Source organism: Dryas octopetala, chromosome 3 (genome assembly GCF_963921425.1).
Source record: "Dryas octopetala chromosome 3, drDryOcto1.1, whole genome shotgun sequence".
Taxonomy (NCBI): Eukaryota; Viridiplantae; Streptophyta; class Magnoliopsida; order Rosales; family Rosaceae; genus Dryas; species Dryas octopetala.
In genome coordinates this window covers 26,021,842-26,043,333 of record NC_141368.1, presented here as the reverse complement: position 1 = coordinate 26,043,333, position 21,492 = coordinate 26,021,842, and the positions used below count along the sequence as shown (strand labels likewise).

Genomic DNA, 21,492 nt, shown 5'->3' with positions numbered 1-21,492 from the left:
TCCTTCAAAAAAAAAATAATAATAAACCCATGTGCCGAGCCGAAGTGCCATTTTCGGCCCGACGCTCGGTACATTACAGACTCATCAGGTCTATAAACTCATGTGTCGAGCTGGCGCGCCATTTTCGGCCCGACGCTCCGCATATTACAGACTCATCAGGTCTATAAACTCATGTGTCGAGCTGGCGCGCCACTTTCGGCCCGACGCTCGGCATATTACAGACTCATCAGGTCTATAAACTTCTGTGCCGAGCTGGCGCGCCACTTTCGGCCCGATGCTCGACATAGTACAGACTTATCAGGTCTATAAAAATTTCTGTCCGAGCCGAAGCGACTTTCTACAGTCCTAACGTTCAACAGGATATTTCTAAGAGAAAAATATACACTCCAACCAAAACTTTCATCGTGCATGCCGAGCCGATCTGAAAGTAGGTTTGAGTATTTTTCTCAAAAAACAAAATTCCTAAACATCTCAATGAGTATGCCGAGCCCATCCGGGATCACTAGGGTTTTCAAATTCCTACTTATCTTCGTTATGCTTATTAAGCTTATCTGAAGACAAGTTTCAATTTATCATTACTATTCATTTTGTTGCGCTCGGTATGCCGAGCCGACCTCAAAATACCTTGTTACTTTTATCATTTTCTTATTCATGTGTTACTTGTTATGTCTTTAGTTTCATTTCCGAGCTGAACTGAAAACAACTTGTTTCATAAAAAGAAAATACTGATAAATTAACAAGAAAAATCCAAGAAACAGATTGTTCCAAAATCAATCAAACCCGAGCCACACATCGGCTCGGGGACAAAAACAAAAACATAACAAAATCATGCAGATCCCTCGGCAGGCCCCTCCAGGATCGGCTCGGTGGACTCCTCAGGCGTCTCCTCGCCGAGCTGCACCACCTCAATCCCGCCCATCTGCATCTCAGCGTTGGGATCGGACTCGGGGATCGGAGGAATCGGGGTCGGCTCGCACTCAGGCAGCGGAGGATCCTCCGGAGTCGGCTCGGCCACTGACACGACCACCTCGGCGGCAACTTGATGATCGGGAGGAGGAAGGTCTTCTTGCTGACTTTCCTGGGTGTCCCCCTCGCCGTCGAACTCGCCGAGGAAAGACACATCCCAGTCCGGCCTCTTCGACTGGATCTCCTCCAGCAACTCCTTATACCCCTCGAAGTGGGCATCAGCAAGTGCCTGGGCGCTCAGCACTCTAGCTTGACGCCGAAACTCGGCGGCCCTCCGTTCGGCAGCCTCGACGTCCCGCTGAAGATCGTCGGCGAACTGGCCCAGGTCGGCCACCTTCTGCTCGGATACGAGAAGCTCTTTTCCGAGCCGAGCGACCTCCACCTCTTTCTCGGCCAGCTTGGATCACAGACCCGTCGACCGCTCGCGCTCGGCCTTGACCGCCCGCTCGGCCTCGGCCAGTTTCTCCCTGAGCTCCAGGTTCCGCTCCCGAAACCTCCCCATCTTGGCCTCGGCCTCGACAGCGGCGTGGGCAGATTCAAATTGCTTCAGGGCGAGCTGCAAAACAACAAAAAAATTTATTATTAATCCGAACCGAGCGGATAAACATGAATCTGAAGTGAAAAGGACTTACCAACATGGCGTGGCGAGACGTGCTCAGGGCCTTTTGGCTGAAGCTCGGCTCGTCCTGACCAACCCAGAGCCCCTCCAGTATCTTCGGCGTTATCACGCGCTTGAGGCCCGTGACAAACGGCTTGATGGAGGGGTCTACTTCCACCGTCTTCAGGGATGCCGAGCCAGACGCTTCGGCACCGGGACCACTGGGCTCGGCCCGGGCTCTTTTCTCCACCCGGACCTCGGTCTGGGGGGTTTTCTCTTTTCTCCTTGCCGAGCCGACCTCGGCACAGAAGGTCCGGGCTGAGCTGTCGCTGCGACAGGAGCCTGGACCGGCTCGGCAGGGGCCCGCCCCGCGGCCTTCCTCTGGACGCTCCGCGCCGCCTTCTTCCTTAGACGAGCCTCCATATCGGCAGAACTCATCCCCCTCTCGGCTCGCGGATTCCACCTGGGCACGAACCAGGAGATCCCGCTCGATCTGATCTGGGTCTCCCCGAGCAGAAACTTGGTGGACAGGTACTCTGCTGGTGAGTCCCTGATCGCGGCGATCTGGTCCTTGAGCTCACCTCGGAGCTTGTACTTGCCCCAGCTAACTGCAAAGGTGAAATAGAAAAGAGTTAGACAAAAGAAAACTATCACAAAACACATACACAAGTTATCTTCGGATCGGCCCCAGACGTCCAATGCTCACCTGGAATCCTAAAGGCTCTGGGGACCCGAGCCGGGGTGGCGTTGTTCGGATCGGCAAACTCCCAATCCCCAGAGACAAAGAAGTATCTTTTCTTCCATGTCTTCTGGGAGGAGGGATTCCCACCGAAGAGTGGCCCCGAATACGCCTGGAGGTTGTAGAATCTGAGCTCGCTCTGCTTCGACCACAGCGCGTAGTTGCAGAACAGGAGATCCTTGTCTGGCACACACTTGTGCACTTTGTGCCACAAGATGTGCATAGACAAGATTATCCTGTATACGTTTGGGTTCAGTTGGTGTGGCGCCGCGCCGATCGTCGCGAGCCAGTCCTGCAGGAAAGGGTGCAGGGGAAGCCGAACCCCGTTCTCGAACATTTCGGGGTACATTGTCACCCATCCTTTTGGGGGTCGGCTCGGCTTCTCTCCCCTGATCGGCAACCTCGTCAGTACAGATTCGGGAACTGAGTACCTATCCCTCAAATCCCCGAGATGATACTCGGTCATCTCATTGGGGATCTGATTGGCCTTCCACGCTAATTCCTCGTAGAAGTCCGGGTCGATCGAACTCCCCGTCACCTGCTGAGCTGAAGTCGACGCATCGTGACCCCTGTCCCTTTCATTTGAACCCGAGGTGAGTCTACTCGGGATGGTCACGATCGGCTCGACGTCAAGAGGTTCCTCATCATCACCTTCGGCCATCCCTTGTTCCCGATCGGAACTCAACACTTCGGGGTTCTCCTGGTCCCCTCGGGCTCGGCGCTCCTCGCCTGGGTTGCGATCCAGCGCCGAGCCGACCTCGTCCAACTCTTCGGACAACCCGTCCCAACTCGCCTCACCCGCCGGTGGGCTTCGGCTCAGTTCGGCGTCGCTGTCCCCATCAAATGCCTCTCCCGAGCCGAGCCGACCACTCGAATCAGTTGTCGACATGGCAAACACTTTTTCTCACTCTCTCTCTTACCTTTTTGAATCAAAAAGTGTCTTTTTCAAGAACACCAAGAACAAACCCAGAAAAAACCCGAAAATGCAAAAACTCAAAAGTGAGGAGAATCACTTACTGGTTTTCCTCCGCCCAAAGTCTTCGCCCCCAATACCCTCAGAATCACCTCGCCTATCGCCGTACTTGGTCGGATTTGAGATCGGACCACCACTCAACTGGCGGAGAGAGAATGAAATTTGCGGGAGAGAGAGAGGTTTTGCAGAGAGGGAAAGCTTGAAAGACTGAAAATGTGAGAGGGAAGAGAGAGAAACAGTCACATTTATACCCCCATGCAAACCGATCTCAGCCACCTAAAAGTGGCGCTTCAAATCCCAGATCTTGACACCTGTCAAACATTCAAAATACCCATAAATGATGTGACCCTTACGTTCCCCCATGCAGACACCAAACGTCCCTTCACCTGTCCCCGAGATATCTTGGACAATCACAAGTCATCACCTGTTCGGATCTTCAGGAACGTAAACCTGTTGGGTTCGGCTCGGATCAAGCAACATGCCATTTTTGGGAAGGTCACCACACTTCAACTTCCAATCCATCACTGTCCGCTCGGATCGGAAGCTAGGGGACTCCTGTTTGTGGATAAACCCACACCGATCCAACAGCCAATCAGGGCTGGACACGTGGCTGGTCAGATCTGACTTCAATGTTTGACTTCTCAGCGGTCAGACTTTGACCTCTACATCATCACTGCTCAGCACTTCCTCCGCCAGCTCAGGTCGGGTCTCCATGCCGAGTCCTCCATGCTCGGTCCGAGCTGAACCGATGATCTTCCAAGGGATTGAATGTTCATCTTTCCATGGTCATCCCGGTTCGGTTCGGCTCGGTACAGAGATAATCTCCTTTCGAGTTTTGGCGTCGACCAGTTAAGGCTCGGAGAGATCCCTATCTACTGGACCGGCTCGGCCTGGAATCCTATGTCCGATCCGATCACACATGGGCTTCATGTATACGCATAAGATCATGTGGTCGGCTCGGCTCGACTCTCCGCCGCCATTCCCAGGAAGATCACGTTAGGGTGAACTGCCACACTTAAATGCACCTGACAGAAGTCTTCTGACAAAAGAGACAACCTAGCCTGCATTCATGATTATTGGGGCAGTTCACCTGGATCTTCCATACTTGCATTCAATGCAGCATTGAATGCAAAAGAGGTGGGTAGATGTGCATGCCACTGTTCACGATCGAACTCGTGGATCTTTCTCAACCAGCCAGTCACATGCAGGTAACTTACTCATCATAATCTCCTTTGCCTATATATATCAATCCATATGTGCAAAATGGGAAAAAAATGAATCTAGCTATCAAACTCCTCACCAGACAAACACTTACAAAGATTTCCACTCACCCCAAAGAGCATACCCAACTTGCTGAGAATAAACCCAGAACATTTGCCTTGTTCTTCCTATTCTCCTAAGTTCATCCTTTGTTCTTCTTCACCTACCATCAAACACCATCACTGACTTCATCATCGGAGCGTGTTTGGCTGGTACCACACCGGTCCATCTCCTTTGATCTTGTTTTCCCTTACAGGAAGATCTCACGTCATCATCCAGCAGGGCTTCGGATCAGCCAGGTCACTACCCCTAAGTTGTTGTAACTTTTTTACGGAAATTTGCATCAACAAAGAACTTGCCACATACTCACATACACAACAGGTTTGGGGTTTTGTCAGAAAAGTTATAACTTATAAGTGAAATGTTGTTTCGATGTTTTTTTTTTTTGGTCTTTTAATGGATGGTTTGGTTGTTTGGAATGGAATGGTTATTTTTTTGGCTAATGCCATGGAATACTTTTCCCTGTGGAGCTTATGATTGCACTGCAGAGTGTTCACTGACAACTCTCTTGTTGCCTAAGGGATGCTTTATAGTCTACAATTTCTGATTAAATTGGAGAATTAACAGGGGTGGGCATCGGTCAGGGTGGGTTGGTTTGGGACCCAAACTGCCGGCCGCTCGAGAGGCTCGGTTTGCGGTGGTGCCGGCCCGCCACCGACCCACCCTTTTTCGGTCTGTTCGGTTTGGGATGTTGTCGGTTGCGGATTGTGCGGGTCGGTGGCGGTTTGAGCCGACAGGTGAAGAGAAGAAGAAGGTGGAGGAGAGAAGGGAAGATAGCAGAAGAAGAAGAAAAAGCTGGGTGATAAAGACCCCCTCAGCGAACCAACCGATCGCTCGGCGGTCGGAGAGCCCTTGGGGAACCAGCAAGCTGGAAAGAGATGGGGAGTAAATGAATTGGAGTGACTAAAATGCCCCTAGGTTATGTTATTTTTTAACAGAAGTTTGATTTTATGCCAATTTGAGACAAAATAATAGTTTAAGTTGCTAAATCAGAATAAATTAAAATTTGGGTGACATGAGTCAAAATTTAGTTACTAAAATTTAAAAAAACCCAAAAAATTGAGCCAAATAAAAAACTCCTCCCAGGCCGTACGCCTATGAATACATGATTTAATTCTCTCACCCAAAAAACAGATACTGTTTCTCTTTTTTGGCGCCAAAGTTTCTCTTTTTCCAAAGCCCTAGCTTTTACTAAATCGATCACCACCTAGGGTTTCAGATAAATCTCAAAAGCCCAAATTTCCCGAAGCATCAGAAAGTAGCACGGCATCGTTCCAATGGCCGAGCCTCGGGCAAAGCGTCCCAAGATTACAAGGTCCGGCGACTCGTTTCTCTCAACTATACGCCATGTTTTTATCTTTTACCGTCAACTAATGAAATCAAATTTCCTTTTTATTGCTTTTAGTATTCATGTGTCAGTCTTGTTTAGCATTAGGGTTTTTCTTTTTCTTTCAGGGGTGAAGATGACTATATGCCAGGAAGCATAACTGAGATTGAGCTAAAAAATTTTATGACTTTCGATAAATTAACATGCAAACCTGGCTCTCGTCTTAACCTAGTAATTGGACCGAATGGATCCGGTAAGAGCTCTCTCGTATGTGCAATAGCACTGGGTCTCGGCGGTGAGCCTCAGGTTAGTTGATATCTGGTAATGTATGTGATCCCATTTTGTAATTTTTTCTAAGAGTATATAAGGATGGGGAATTTGTTAAATGCAGCTGCTTGGGAGGGCAACCAGTGTTGGAGCATATGTGAAGCGTGGGAAGGAGTCCGGTCATATTAAAATTACCTTGAGAGGCGACACTAAAGAAGAGAGTTTTATCATTATGCGTACAATTGATACACGTAATAAATCTGAATGGTTGTACAATGGTGAGTAGTTTAATACTTGTAATACTTCTTACAGTTAACTCTAGTCTTCAATGTTTTTGACTATTATTTCTATAGTTTTTCTTGAATGCATTTAGGAACCAACAAATAGTGAGATCTTAAGGCAGAAACTGAGGTGGTTTTAGTCATGAAGGAAAATTTTAGTGTACTTGTTTGTAGCCCCTTAAAGTATCCTGTTTAACCTACATTTTCCCAAGAAAAGGAGGATTATCTGAGCCACAAGCTGATTTTTATTTTTATTTTATTTTATAGAATTATGATTTTATGGTTATTGCTTGACTTGGGTTTTAGTCGTTTCTTTAAATTTTTTCATGCATTGGTTTCTATTTCAATAGTTCTTCTTCCATGCATGTAGCCTTTTTTTCTTTTGCAGTTCTTCTTGTCTCCTCTTAACATTCCTTTTACCTGGTGTTAAATTTGTATACATGCTTATTTTGTTGATTCTTGTGGTTTTTTGATTACAAATTTCTTGCCACTAGTATTCAAGGAAGTAGGCAGTTGGATGATGTGTGATTTGCTAGATAGAAGAAATTAGGAATTGGTTTAGTTCTCTCTTGCTTCCTCTCCCACTTTCTATAACACGTGTTATATATCATCAAAGGAAAAAAAAACTATCTTCCCAAATAACTGGGGCTGTTTAACTATCATTTTCATTGAGAAGACAGCGGAGTAATCTTGACTACTATTTTAACCAGTCTTCTTTGGATTTCAGGAAAAGTTGGGGCTGTTTAACTATCATTTTCATTGAGAAGACAGCGGAGTAATCTTGACTACTATTTTAACCAGTCTTCTTTGGATTTCAGGAAAAGTGGTGCCTAAAAAGGTTGTAGCTGAAATCATTCAAAGGTTTAATATCCAAGTCAACAATTTAACTCAAGTGAGTTTCCTTTGGGAATTACAATCAAATCATTGCATGTATGATAATGTTTGAATGAAATAATCTAACTTTTGATATACATAGACCTGTATATGTTTTTTAAATTCCTTTTTGCTGAAGATCTTGCCTTTTCATTTAAGGTCACTGCCTAGACATGCTGTGATATTTGAAGCTGCTGGACACTTGTAATTAGATTACAATAGTCTGTTGAAGTTTTTAGCTCCATAAGTAGTCTTTGTTGCTTCTAGCTTTCAGAAAGAAACAAGAAATTTATTAGAATAGAAGGCATCATTTTGAGGCTGTCTAGAATAACCAGTTGCATGCAAATTGCTTGGTTTTGTACAGATGCAAGAATATGTACAGACTCAAATAATTACTTGGGAAGGACAACAGTAGATGGTAGAAACTGTTACAATTAATGCCCCCAAAACTTTGATGCATCATTTCTTTGTTGTTAGTGTCTTAGTCTTTACAGGAAAGATGCAAAGTCTTTCCTTGAAGTTGAGAAAGATGAGGACTGTTATCTCATTCATATGACATTTCACTGATTTAGGTAGAAGATAATTTTTTTTGGGTCTGGGTAGAGGATCATTTAAGGAGACCTTAGGTTTATCTGCATTCCATTGAACGTACTTTGCAGTGCTAGTTAAATTAGAAGTTTTTTTTTTCCTCAGTGATTTTGTTAACAAATGCCACTTCTTTAATTTTGATTAGAGTGTGTGCTTAGATATTGGTCTTATATGGGGGTATTTTTTCCATCTGGATTGAAGCTTCTGATCTATTAGAAATTTTCTAGATGCACTAACATTGAAAAAAATGGGTAAATTATAGATTTGAGTAATGAAGGTTTGAATATGATGATGATCTCACTTGTGTAGTTGGCTATGTGCTAACATATCACTGTTTGTATATGAATTTGTTTGCTTGATTTCCTGTTATTTGTCTCCCTTTTAGATCTTTTGGTTTTAACTTATATTTATGATACTTTTGAATCTATTGCTAACAAATTTGTAGCTAAATTATGAATTTTGGTAATTGCTTCTCTCTTTCTTTTTGATTATTTTTCTCTCTTTTTTTTTTTTTTTTGGGGGGGGGGGGGGGTTTGTGAGTGTAGTTTTTACCACAAGACCGTGTCTGTGAGTTTGCCAAATTAAGTCCAGTGCAACTTCTAGAAGAGACTGAAAAGGCTGTAGGCGATCCTCAACTGCCGATCCAACATCGTGCACTTATTGAGAAAAGCAAGAAACTGAAGAGAATTGAGCAAGTGAGTTTCTAGTTTCTCCTTTCTTGGTATTACAAATTTTTAAAAACTTGATCATCTTATTAAGACATTTTGTCTTCTCTGATTTAGGCTGTTGAAAAAAATGGAGAAACCTTGAATCAGCTGAAGGCACTTAATGCTGAACAAGAGAAAGATGTTGAGCGTGTCCGCCAAAGAGAAGAACTTCTGGCGAAGGTTTGCCTTTTTCGTTTTGTTCATCACCATATATGTACTCAATGAAAATTAAGATACCTTCTGTGATGTCATTTGTAGGCTGCGACCATGAAAAAGAAAATGCCATGGCTAATGTATGACATGAAGAAGGCTGAATATATGGAAGCTAAGGAGCGGGAAAAGGATGCAAAAAAGAAGTTGGACGCAGCTGCAAGAACTCTAAATGATCTCCGAGAACCTATTGAGTATGACGACTTCATTCAATTGATTATATTCATGCATACTATATTGAAAATAGTTGTACTAGTTAAGTTATGTTTTCAGCTTTCTGATTCGTTGTCATAACAAATGATGTCTTTCTGTTAGAGAATCATTTATTGAAGTGTCTGTTTTTCATATATCTGTGATAATTGACAAAGCTAAGATTGCCATGCAATTTCTTGGAAGCATTAAATGCCCTGTTAAAAGACTACATATCTATATGCTCTTCATGCAATCTAGTGGTGTATTCATTTCCTGCTTCAGCACTGGTGCTTGATCTTGGTGAAAATTTGTTCACAATGTAAATTTTTTTTTTTGAAAATATTTTCTTTACTCTTTTGGCTTGGGTTGGTAGATCATTTTTGTTTTTCCTGGGAGAGGCATGAGTTTCATACTTTCATTCCATTTGATACATATTGCCTTTGGATTTTGTGTATGGATATAGAAGAATGATGTCTATTTCAACACTGCTCCTCCAGTGTGGAGCTCATGTTTAATGCTGCTAGCTACTCCAAAATCTTAGACTTTTAGAGCAATTAATTTTGTAACATTGTGCATTCTACCAATTTTGTTTAAGTTTCTTTTTCAGTTATTTCATATCCCCCCCCCCTTTCTCTCTCTCTCTCTCTCTCACACACACACACACACACACACACACACATGTAGATGTTGATCCTGCAGGCATATCATTTTCTTGTTATTCTCATGTCTCCATTTGTCAGTCATTTAATTCCTGTCAAATTTATGTTGGTCGTTTAACAAAAGCAGTTTTTATCCCAAATGTATATTTATCTCAACCTATAAGTTGTCCTTGTGAGTTATAAACTTATAATTGATATGAATTATGATAATATTTCATATTTTTAATCTGAGGAGAATGATGAGTTTAAGAATCTTCTTCCCTTAATTCTGCTTTTAGGTGCTTGTATACTCATTATTTTACTGGCTGCAGGAAACAAAAGCAAGAGAAAGCAACATTGGAGTCTAAAAGTAAAAAAGTAGGCAAACTCATCATTGAGAATGCAAACAAACGCATGAAACTTTTGGAAAATGAAAACCATTTGGTATGTTGAAATGATACTTTATTCCCTCTATTGTGCTTGTCCGTTTCTCTAGTATGTTGTAGCATGGATAATTGAATTTTTTTTTGTGCTTCAATGTTCGTCTACATCTTTATAGGGGGTGCTAGTACAAGGAAAATACAAAGAAATGGAAGACTTGAGGAAGCAAGAAGAATCTCGTCAACAAAGAATCTTAAAAGCCAAAGAGGATCTAGCTGCTGCCGAGATAGAACTTGAAAATCTGCCTCCTTATGAACCTCCTAAGGATAATCTTGTAAGTTATGGATTCTATGTTAGAATGTCAATATCTTCAGGCAGTCCCTGGTATGATTAACATAAATGGATTAAATTTTCACCCACTAACATAAATGGGTTAAATTTTCATCCATTATTATAAATGGAGCTAGTTTTTCGTGAACCAATTTTAAGAGGTTATGGTTTCCTTGCCTGGTATTTATCAAGTTTTCTTGGTGCAAATATGTATCAAGTCTGTGGTTTTGTTTGGCTATAAACAATGTAGCACACTTATGTATTCAAAACAATCTTTTAACATCTATTTTTTTTCACTGTTTTTATTTGGTTAGTATACTTTTGATTTGGTTGAGTTCTTCCCTCCTTTTACTGAGTTAATATTCCTGACCAGGAAAGATTACGTGTTCAAATTGTGGACCTAGACGATTCTGCACGTGAAGCGAGGAATCAGAGATCAGAGAAGGAACCTCTTTTAAATCAAAAGAGATTTTCCCTAAGCAAGTGCTTGGAAAAGTAAAATACGTTTCAAGTTTAGATGATGTCCATATGTCTTTACACTTTTAATTTGAACATCTTTTGTTGTACCATTTTCAGGCTGAAGGACATGGAAAGTACGAATACTAAACTCTTACAGGCATTACGAAGGTCTGGAGCAGATAAGATTTTTGAAGCCTATAATTGGCTGCAAGAACACCGCCATGAATTCAGTAAGGAGGTGTATGGCCCTGTGTTGCTTGAGGTTTGTATGTAAACATAAGATCTTGTGTTTACTGACGAATATGGTTTCACAAATTTTTAATACTCTTTTGAGTGCAAACATAGGTTAATGTGTCAGATCGGGTTCATGCCGCTTACTTAGAAGACCATGTTCCTTATTACATATGGAAGGTAATTAAATTTCTATTTTTTCACATTTTTAATCTTATATTTTGCTTCTGAGTGCTACGGATTAAGCATTTTCCATGTTTGTCTTGTATGAGGCTTATATTATGTATTGATCAACGTTTTGGTTTTCTAAATTCTAGAGACCTCAAGTACTCAAGAAGGGTACACAAGGGTAGGAGTTAGGTATTTTATTGTAGAACGTAGATCTCAAGTATTTCTTAGTTCATGTGTTTTGTATTTTATTTTTAAGTATGACTTAAGTCTAATAAAAAAGCTCAATAAATATGATTTAAGTCTACAAAAACAGGCCTAGTAGTAAATAAAACGTCCAATTAAACTAAAAATTAGCCAAAAGTGTAAGAACAAAAAGAAGAAAACCGATTATAAAGACTGATCCAATCCAATTACAGATTGGATTGGATTGGATTGGATTGGATTGTAAAATGGCAATGTTTTGTTTGTGCTATCTGGATTGCGATATGTAGGGGTGTAGAGACCTGTTTAAAAATGGGCTTGCCCATATCCTATTACACCTAAATGGTTAAGTTGAGTATAATATCGTTGGGTCCACGCATGTCTGTTGCCCAACATGCAATACAGCCTTACTCCCAATTCTTCTCCTTCTAACCAGAATTTTTAAACCTTAAGTTTTCACTACATAGACCTATGAAGCCATTACTTTATACATGAATTAAATCCTTACCGAAGTTTGGGATGCACTAGTCCAATAGCTTTAGCTCCGGTGGCATTTGGAGAGGTGGGCAAAGGTTTGGATCCTATGTTTGAGTCTTGATGTAATAAAAAGAATAAAATGTTTGTGTTGCACTATATTATATTCAAGCATTTAATCAAATTTTCCTAGTTTATCTGTGTGTGTGGGTGGGTGAGTGGGTTGGTGGATACCTGCCCCTAGCAGGTTATATGGCTGGATTTCACCTAGTCTGTGCCAGTAACTTGTACAGTTGTTTAAACATCCCTGTTTGACAGTATCTAACCATTTTTGTTGGTGATTTTATTTTTCCTATTTTGTAGTCTTTTATAACTCAAGATTCTGGTGATCGGGACTTTTTGGTCAAAAATCTCAAGGGATTTGATGTTCCAGTTTTAAATTATGTGGGTAATGAAAGTTGTCGGGCAGAACCCTTTCACATTTCTGAGGAGGTATGTGTCCCCGGTGCCCTATTTGATATAAAATTTGAACCTGTCTCAGTATTTTTTTTGTTTTCTTCCATTTCGCTGAGCAGATGAGTGCAGTGGGCATCTATTCCCGGCTTGACCAAGTTTTTGATGCTCCTACTGCTGTGAAGGAGGTTTTGACTGGACAATCTGGTTTGGATAGATCAGTATGATTCCCAAACTTCCTCTTTTCTTGTATATGTCAGGGAAAAAATTATAAAATCTACAAAAAATTTGTAATGTATATTGGCAATTGGTCAGGTCAACCTTTCTGAAGTTGGGAAGTTCAAACATGTCATTTCTGATAATATGTTGACTTTCAAAATTTTATGAGTATAATATATTTTCTTATTTCTACTTTCCTCAGTATATTGGGTCCAAGGAAACTGATCAGAAGGCTGATGAGGTTTCGAAGTTGGGGATTTCAGATTTTTGGACTCCAGAGAATCACTATCGATGGTCAAAATCTAGATATGGTGGTCATGAATCTGCAAGTGTAGAATCAGTGAATCGTTCTCAATTTTTTTTATGTGGTATGTTTCTACAAACCCTTTCCTGAATTCGCACATACTCCAAAGACTTTTCTTATAAAAACTTAAGTCTTACTATTCACTTTCAGGTTTGGATACTGGGGAAGTTGAGTCACTGAAATCCAAAAAAATGGAGCTTGAAGAATCTGTTACTGCTTTACAGGAAAGTGTTAGATCTCTTCAGATTGAGCAAAGACAAGTAGAAGACAAAGCAGCTAATCTTCGGAGACAGCGGGTATGTTGTAATGAGTACAACAGATGGCATTCTGTGTTATATACATTATTACCTGGCTAATATTTGATCTTTCTTGTACAATTGTTATGTGTGTGCATGTTTGGGTACACATCTTAACTATACATTGAATCTTTTACTAACTGGGGTTGGTTAGGCATACAAATCCATCTCTTATGCAGAATAACGTGCTATATGTTTTAGGAGGAGATTCTCACCATTATACAGAATGAGAAGAAAAAACGGCGTGATATGGAAAACCGTATTGGTAAGTAATAATAGGTTAGCGATTTGCCATTTTAAAAGCTATATGGTTCACTCTTTTTTGTTTATATTACAAATCATATACTCTGGTGATCTTAGAACAAAGGAAAAGGAAATTAGAATCTCTGGAGAAGGAGGATGATCCGGACACTGTTATGGCAAAGCTTACTGAACAAACTGCAAAACATAATATTGACCGGTTCCATTTTGCGATGGACATCAAGGTCAGGTTTTGTGCTAACTTTCATTATTATAGTTTGATGATGACAATTCTTTTCACTCTTCTGTACTGCATTCTTTTAACTCTGCTGTCTTTTTTTTCTCAGAGTTTACTTGTTGAGGCTGTTTCTTTCAAACAGAGTTTTGCTGAAAAACACTTGGTGTCCATTGAGTTTGATGCAAAGGTATTTTTAATTATGGTCCAGAACATGCTGTTTTGAGCCTTTTTACCGACCCGTTTTCTGCGTGAGTTTACGTACTAAATTTACAAATAGGTTTCTGAAAAAATCGTATTGATAGGTTGTGAAGTATGATTTTGCTTTCATGAAACTTTTTTCTTTCTCTTTGTGCCAATAAACAACTGAAGGAAGTAATTTCTACTTATGCAGTAGATATGCTTTATTTTCTGTTTCCTGAGAAGTAGGTTTTGTCATCTGTTGCCTTACTAGTCCTTTGTTATCTCATCTCTTCTAAAGACCAACTGCCAAATTTTAATGGATATCTTTTGCACCCAGAAATATACTATGAGCTGCTGCCACTTCATAGTTGGGCTTTCTTCACCATTTTGACGACTTTTAATCTATTTTCCTGCCTGGGGTGGTTTGCTTTAGATACCTTTATTATGTTCCGTCATATGGTGCCGTGAGTGCGGGGGGTTATTTACTGATGATGATTGGGGTGAGTGCAAAACTTGTCTTGGACTTTCTGATAATCTCATATCAGAAAGGATATATGATAACAGAGGTATTGGGCTTTGGTATGAATTTCAAAAGATTTTTTTTTCTTCTTATAATTAGTGTCTGCATCTTTTTCCACAAGTAGGCATGGTAAGTCTTAAAACACAGACAAAAATCTGAAGTGAATGCTTTTTGATGATTGGGGTGAGTGCAATGGACCTTCAGATAATCTCATATCAGAAAGGATATATGATAACAGAGGTATTGGGCTTTGGTATGAATTTCAAAAGATCTTTTTCTTTTCTTCTTATAATTAGTGTCTGCATCTTTTTTCCGCAAGTAGGCATGGTAAGTCTCAAAACACAGTCAAAAATCTGAAGCGAATGTTTTTTGTTCGAGGTAGAATGTAATAGTTTAGGGATTTGTTTTTCCCTTGGAAGTGAGGAGAGGACAAAAGACAATGATTAGCTTGAAACTTTCCTTTTGTTTGTTTGCAAACAGATAAGGTGTCCTCTTATTACCTCTTATTACTTTAATGAATTATTCCTTTGCTAGATTGAATTGCTTTTGACTGTATGTCTCTTTATGAGTCTTGTTTTTGTTATTGTAAGGATAATATTAATATGGCGTAAAATGATTACATTGTACATACATTTTCTAATTACTTGATATATTCTTTTTATTTTTTTTAGATTAGAGAAATGGAGGTCAATATGAAGCAGCATGAAAAAGTTGCTCTTCAAGCAAGTCTGCACCTTGATGAGTGTGAGTAGTTTTTCAATTCAATTTGAGATTCTTCCTACGCTAGAAATTTGTTTTAACTTTAATGGTATGTGCATAAACTTGTGTTAAAGTCGCTCTTCTTAGAAGTTGTCTATCATAATATATAACTTTTGTAATAAAGTAATTTATTGTAGTTCTTTTGCCTTAAAAATAGTCAGAATATTGAATTGGTCAACTAAAAGTCCAAAGCCTTGTTGCTCACACACACACACACCCACACACACTCACATATAGGGTAATTCTCAAATGAGGATGTCCTAAGTTTAAGATAAGTGAGCACAACATTGTGGGACCACCCTTGCAATGTGGTCTAATTTTAAGGACTATATATATATATATATATATATGGAACTTCCTTTATTTTGGATGTAATTAAGAGGGTTATAACTGTAAATTGTTACTGAGCAACAGTTACAGGATTGAAAAAAAATAATTAGGGACACTGGACTATTTTGTACATGGTTTCCGTCATTTTCAGTTATCTACCAATGACCTAAAGAAAAGGGGATCATATTTGATACCTTATATATATATGTACTTTTCTTTTCACCCATTTTGTAATGCTGATTATTGCCATTTTGCTTCTTGTCCAGGTAAGAAGGCAGTAGAGGATTACCGAGAACAACTTTCAGCCGCCAAGAAGCGTGCAGAGTCCATTGCTACTATCACTCCAGAACTCGAGAAGGCATTTCTTGAGGTGTATATATAATGATTTAACTCTAATACCTGGAAAAGATTACAAATATTTGAATTCCTTGTACTGTATGAGTTTTCACAAATTGTTGTCAGGTGTTCAGGTGTTACTTGTTTTGGAGCATCCGATGCTTTGAACTTCCATTAGGCATGGGGGATTCCAAGTTTTCAACATGGGTTGGGCAGGAGTGGACTGGGGTAGGCTGGGGTGGGATAGGATAGGCAGGAGTGGGCTAAAGCTGGGGTGAACTTGGGTTAACATTACCTAGAAAACACAATAAAAAGAAATTAAAAAATTGCATGGCTAAAGCCCATGCAGCCCTTGCTGTAGATTCGACCCTACCAATAGGTCATTCTTTCAGGATATTGAAATATATTATATAAAAATATGATATATGGTGCAATTTCATATGAAGTGGTAAGCCAGTATTTGGATACGTCAAAAGTTGTATGAAAGAAAGAATCGAACAAGACGGTAAATGAGCAACTTGTTAGCTAGATCTTGGGAGCTGTAGTCTTGTAAAATTTGGCCAAGAAGGAACACTATTTGAGGCAGCACATTTACTAGGATAAAATTTGATGTGTTCCTGTTTGTTTCTTAGGATTGAATTCTACATTGACAAGTATCTATGGCCTTGATTTCCTCTTATGAACGTTTTGTGTAAACTTTGGTGATTATTGAAGCCTATGGATTAGTCCAAAAATTGCCTACGTGTATTGAAGTAGAAGCAGCTTGGCCCAATGGACTTATCATTTGACGCTCACCTGGTCCTGATACAACCAATGGAGGGGCTTAAAGTGTTGACATCTTCAATATTTGTTTGTATAGCTGATTGATTGTAATTAACTTAATTATAGGTTAATTGTTAATTATAGGCTTAGAATTAGAAGTTGATTTTTAGGCATAATTACTTTCCTTTTCTATGGAATAGGAATGTAGGCTATATATTTCCTCCTTTGAGAGAAGAATATACATAAGATCATTCTAAACTCTATTTCTATATTTCTTAGTGAATTTCAGCATGGTATCAGGGCCAGGTTATATGTTAGGCCCAACAGCCACACATGCACCCACGTCACCCAATTTGAATTCTCCATGTGTTAGGCTTAATTGATGCCCCCATGTGCAGGGGCGTGTTGAGACAAAAGATCCACATTAGAAAATTATAGCCTTACTTGTTTATAAGGTGTTGGGTCTCTCCACCCTGGCCAATTGGGTGTTGGATGCTCCAATTTCCTTCACAAAGTGCCATGGAAAATAACATTTACATTTCATATTGTGCTTGTGGTGTGTATGTTCCTCTTGCATTAATGTAGCAAACCCATGTAAAATCTCTTGTTGTCTGTTTAGTCTCTCCCATTTCTCCTTTTATTATTTTATTCAAAATCTAACAATTCTTTTTTCCTAATCCTAAGAGTACTGGGGAATAATATTTTTTTATATGGGTGTCTAGATGCCTACTACAATTGAAGAATTGGAGGCTGCTATTCAGGAAAATATTTCTCAGGCTAATTCTATTCTTTTTCTAAATCACAATATACTGAAAGAATATGAAGACCGTCAGTGCCAGGTAATTTTCTCCCTTCTTTGCTAGCAGTATTTCTACTTTCTTCTTAAATGTGTCACCCATACTTGCAATTATTTTATAGATAGAAGCTATTGCAACGAAATTGGAAGCAGATAAAACAGAGCTTAGGAGGTGTATAGCTGAAGTAGATCATCTGAAGGTGAGTGAGGCTTAGTTCTTACCTTAATGAGTATTTTATGAAGTTGGCTGTTGCTCTCCTTGATCAATACCTGACAATAAATTTTGGCAATTTGACATCTTGCTGTAACCAATCCACCTAGAGTCACGACAATGAACTACTCATCAAATTTTAATCTGGGATCAATCGATCCAATCCAGAAATGTCCTTATATTCGTCCATTATTGTCATTTTTGAAAGGAAATGTAACAGATGATATCAACTGTTATGTAATGATTGTTTGAGTAAAAAAAAAAACCAATCATAGAAAATTGTGACTTGAATTTTCTTTCACATTCGAACTTCTAAGGAAGCAGTCTTTAAAAGTTTCTTTTACCCACAATGTTTCTCGGTAAGTGGGTATCACATTTGCGTTCTTAAAGAAAATTCAACCTGAGTTCTGGTCGTTAGGTTGTGCGCAGTTTACATTCTCCATTAAAACCATGGTTCTTATCTGTTGCTACAATTTATTAGGTGCAACAAACAACAAATTCCAAATGCATTGGACAATTTTCTCATTGCCAATCCTCACTTGTATTATTTTGATGGTCAAGTTGAATAAAGTTTTGGACCAACAGTGATGAAGGGTTTCAGATTCTAAATGTCGGCGTCGAAGTTACTTTTGTTATGCATCTTTGTTGTGCATCTTTGCCTACTTTCATCAGTATAATGTTCTTTTGCTAATATGTGTGATGTTGTTAATGTATTCCTCAAAATAGTGACCTCATTTCTAATTTCTTGTAGGAAACTTGGCTCCCAACATTAAGAAACCTTGTTGCTCAGATAAATGAGACTTTCAGTTGGAACTTCCAAGAGATGGCTGTTGCAGGGGAAGTTTCTTTGGGTATTCAATATTGCACTTTCTAGACAATGTCATTTTTATTGTAACTTTTTCTTTTACTTCCCCTTTTGATTTAATGTTTCTTCTCAGATGAGCATGAAATGGACTTCGATCAATTTGGGGTACTTATAAAAGTAAAGTTCAGGTGATTGCATTTTCCTTCCTGTTTGCATATAGTTTCATGGCACTACTTGGCATTTGAGTTTGGAAGTTTAATTTATGACCTGATAGAGTAGATTACCTTTCTCCATTCTTTGGTCTTCATCTTTTCCATCATCTGCTTGACTGTCTAGAGTTTCGTTTCTAATTTTGGGCTATGATATCTCTGCACCTTTTAGGAGTTCTGAGTCATTGGACAGTAAAATGCATTGCCACCTCCCCCTCCCAAATGCAAAGCATTGTCATAATTCTGGAGGAAATAGTATGATCTATGACATTATAGCTGGAACAGTCGTTAGGATAGAGACATCTTTTTCATAGGATTACTTATGCACCAACTGAGCTTGTGAGAGGTATTCAATTGGTTTAGAGAAGAAGGGAAATCTAGTGCACAATCCCTTTATAAGCTATATTGGATTCGGAACTATGACTAATACCAAATTTCAGATAATGTAGATTAGACCTCTTCCTAACTGCTTGGTTTTCTTTGTCAATCCAATTACACTTAGTATCAATATCCTGCTTAATTGAAAATCTATCTTAGGTTAATGGGAAGTGTCTGGTTTCCCTTATTCCATTAAGATGCTATGAATTCATAATTTTGATTTGTTATGTGAAATTATGCTTCTGAATAATTATGTACTAATGCGGTTCTCAATTTTATTTTGTTTCACATTATGACCATCAGACAAGCAGGGCAGCTTCAAGTTCTAAGTGCCCACCATCAATCTGGAGGGGTATTACACTAACTAAATTCTTCAGTTCTTGATTTGACTACAATTGTTTTGCCTTACTGTGCCTTGAAATTTCCATTTCATAGGAGCGTTCAGTTTCAACTATACTTTATCTTGTTTCTCTTCAAGACCTAACAAACTGCCCATTTAGGGTGGTTGATGAGATAAATCAAGGTTGGTTCACAAGTGTGTTTATCATTTTTTTTTTGTTAGATCAAGTTCCATGTATCTCAGAAAAAATCATTGTGGCATTTGATATTTTCTCAGGGATGGATCCTATAAATGAAAGAAAGATGTTCCAGCAGTTAGTAAGAGCAGCATCTCAACCAAATACACCACAGTAAGAAGAGATATCATAACCTATGATAATTATCTGTCTCTATTATGCTCTGTTTTAGAAGCCGCCTTTTCTGTTCTCATACTCAACTGTTTTACTTGAAAAACTAGAAAAACTTGTATATTATAATGTATCTTCATTAATGTAGGCAATGTTAAATTATTATGTTTGTCTGATTGAGCAAGTCCAGACCATTGCCAATTAGGGGTTGTCATAATATTTATAAACATGAAGGGTAGAGGTGCATGATAACAATTATAAGAATGAGTACAATAATGAAACTTTTTGTTTTAAGCTTTTGGTGCCATAATCACCAATCTTTCTTGGGTAATAATGTTATTTTAGTTCACTATACATGGCAAGGATAACAAGTGTAGTCCATGTCCCATTGTGCAATTTGCTTTTAGCTGGTCTGTCTATGCTGTTTGTAGCACAACGTTGAGGGGCAATCTAATAATTTACATGGTACAGAATTTAGGTTAGTGACAACCCAATAGAGGGTATGAGCATATACCATTATTGTCTTAAAAACTGTAGTTCACGAAGCAAATTCTGCTTCTCATATGCTTGAATTCAAAGTTTTAAAAGGTGACGTAAGCATTGGTTTCTGTCAACGTTAATCAGGTGTTTCTTGCTTACCCCAAAGTTGCTACCAGATCTGGAATACAGTGAAGCATGCAGCATTTTGAATATAATGAATGGCCCTTGGATCGAGCAGCCGGCGAAAGGTAAAAGTGATACATAAAAGTCAGTATTATCTATTGATATGTTGAAACTTATCAACTACTCACCTATATTTCAATATTTTTTGTTAATTCAGTCTGGAGCGGTGGTGATTGTTGGGGAAATGTCATAGGCTTAGTAGGAAAAAGCCAATGCTGAAATTACAATTACATTTAAATTGTTCACCAATCAGGAATTTTTGTGAAGGGCACCCAAAGATAATTGGCTTAGTCCATCAGAAGTAAGCAGTGTTTTGTCCCAAATCAGGTGGCACTGTACAAATTAATTTCCATTTTTCATCCCTTGTAAATTAATCAATGATACCCTTTCATAAAGATGACCTTCCCAAATGTATTATAGTAGTTTCTGGTACGAGGGTCTAGTCTCAAATCATATGAATGCCTTGTGTTTATGCAGCAAGGAATCAATTGGGCATTAGCAAACCAAAAAAGCGTTATACTTGGGAGCAACAAGGATTTTGCTATTGGTTTTATCGCTTTCTATTGATTGTCGAGTGTCTTGAAGATAAATTTTCATATGTATAGCCTCATGATGTTTCAAAGTCTTGTTTCTTGTTTCCTTGCGAATTGTGGTCAGGACCTTTGATCTGAAAAAGAAATGCATTTCAGGTAAAAAAAACGGTAAAAGGGAAATGCATTTGAGATTCTTCCCTCGTTCCCTTGTGCTAATGATTGAAAAGAAAAAAGAAGCGTGTAGTGCAAGTGAACATGAAGTGTGCATATGTAATTAGTTTCGTACAGGACTTGGTGGATATGATGCATACTCGATTAAGTTTCTTTATATTGTGAAACAAATGATCAGCTACAGCATTTTGTCGTTTTATTATTTGTTAAAATGACATGTTCATTTAACGCGATACAACCTTAGTATGGGCTTTAACCGATTAAACTGATCAAACGAAATCACTTGGGTAGTTTGGGGTTTTTTTTCTTTTAACACAAAAAAGCATACACCACATAATCCAATCAAACTGCTATTTGTTGTTTAGTGGCCTATTTTTTGGTACACTTAGGTTGGGGGTGGTTTGGTCATATAGCAAGGGGGCGAGTGTTCCAATGGTTCGAACCCTCCCCATCCTCTGTAATAAAAGAAAAAAAAAA

General features: G+C 39.3%; 1 protein-coding gene across 1 annotated transcript; it reads left to right on the top strand.

Annotated features, from left to right (window-relative positions):
* The first annotated feature begins 5,062 nt into the window (after positions 1 to 5,062).
* On the top strand, positions 5,063 to 21,076 carry SMC5 (structural maintenance of chromosomes 5). The gene is made up of 30 exons (XM_086235463.1): positions 5,063 to 5,911; positions 6,052 to 6,229; positions 6,315 to 6,468; positions 7,290 to 7,363; positions 8,478 to 8,627; positions 8,715 to 8,819; positions 8,898 to 9,043; positions 10,012 to 10,123; positions 10,239 to 10,394; positions 10,764 to 10,885; positions 10,967 to 11,111; positions 11,195 to 11,260; positions 12,290 to 12,418; positions 12,502 to 12,600; positions 12,801 to 12,966; positions 13,053 to 13,198; positions 13,400 to 13,463; positions 13,559 to 13,683; positions 13,786 to 13,863; positions 15,048 to 15,120; positions 15,732 to 15,835; positions 17,286 to 17,402; positions 17,482 to 17,559; positions 18,322 to 18,421; positions 18,509 to 18,563; positions 19,266 to 19,314; positions 19,398 to 19,485; positions 19,579 to 19,651; positions 20,273 to 20,376; positions 20,469 to 21,076. The coding sequence occupies exons 1-30, from the start codon at positions 5,874 to 5,876 to the stop codon at positions 20,528 to 20,530; spliced, it is 3,156 nt and encodes a 1,051-aa protein (XP_086091589.1). The 5' UTR covers positions 5,063 to 5,873; the 3' UTR covers positions 20,531 to 21,076.
* The last annotated feature ends 416 nt before the right edge of the window (positions 21,077 to 21,492 follow it).

What these genes read in the sequence shown, in the direction of transcription:
- SMC5 (XM_086235463.1), top strand. Translation starts at nt 5,874, where the DNA reads ATGGCCGAGCCTCGGGCAAAGCGTCCCAAGATTACAAG. An exon ending in GATCTCCGAGAACCTATTGA is followed by an intron (nt 9,044 to 10,011) that starts GTATGACGACTT and finishes TACTGGCTGCAG; the next exon opens with GAAACAAAAGCAAGAGAAAG. An exon ending in CCCACCATCAATCTGGAGGG is followed by an intron (nt 19,315 to 19,397) that starts GTATTACACTAA and finishes TCCATTTCATAG; the next exon opens with GAGCGTTCAGTTTCAACTAT.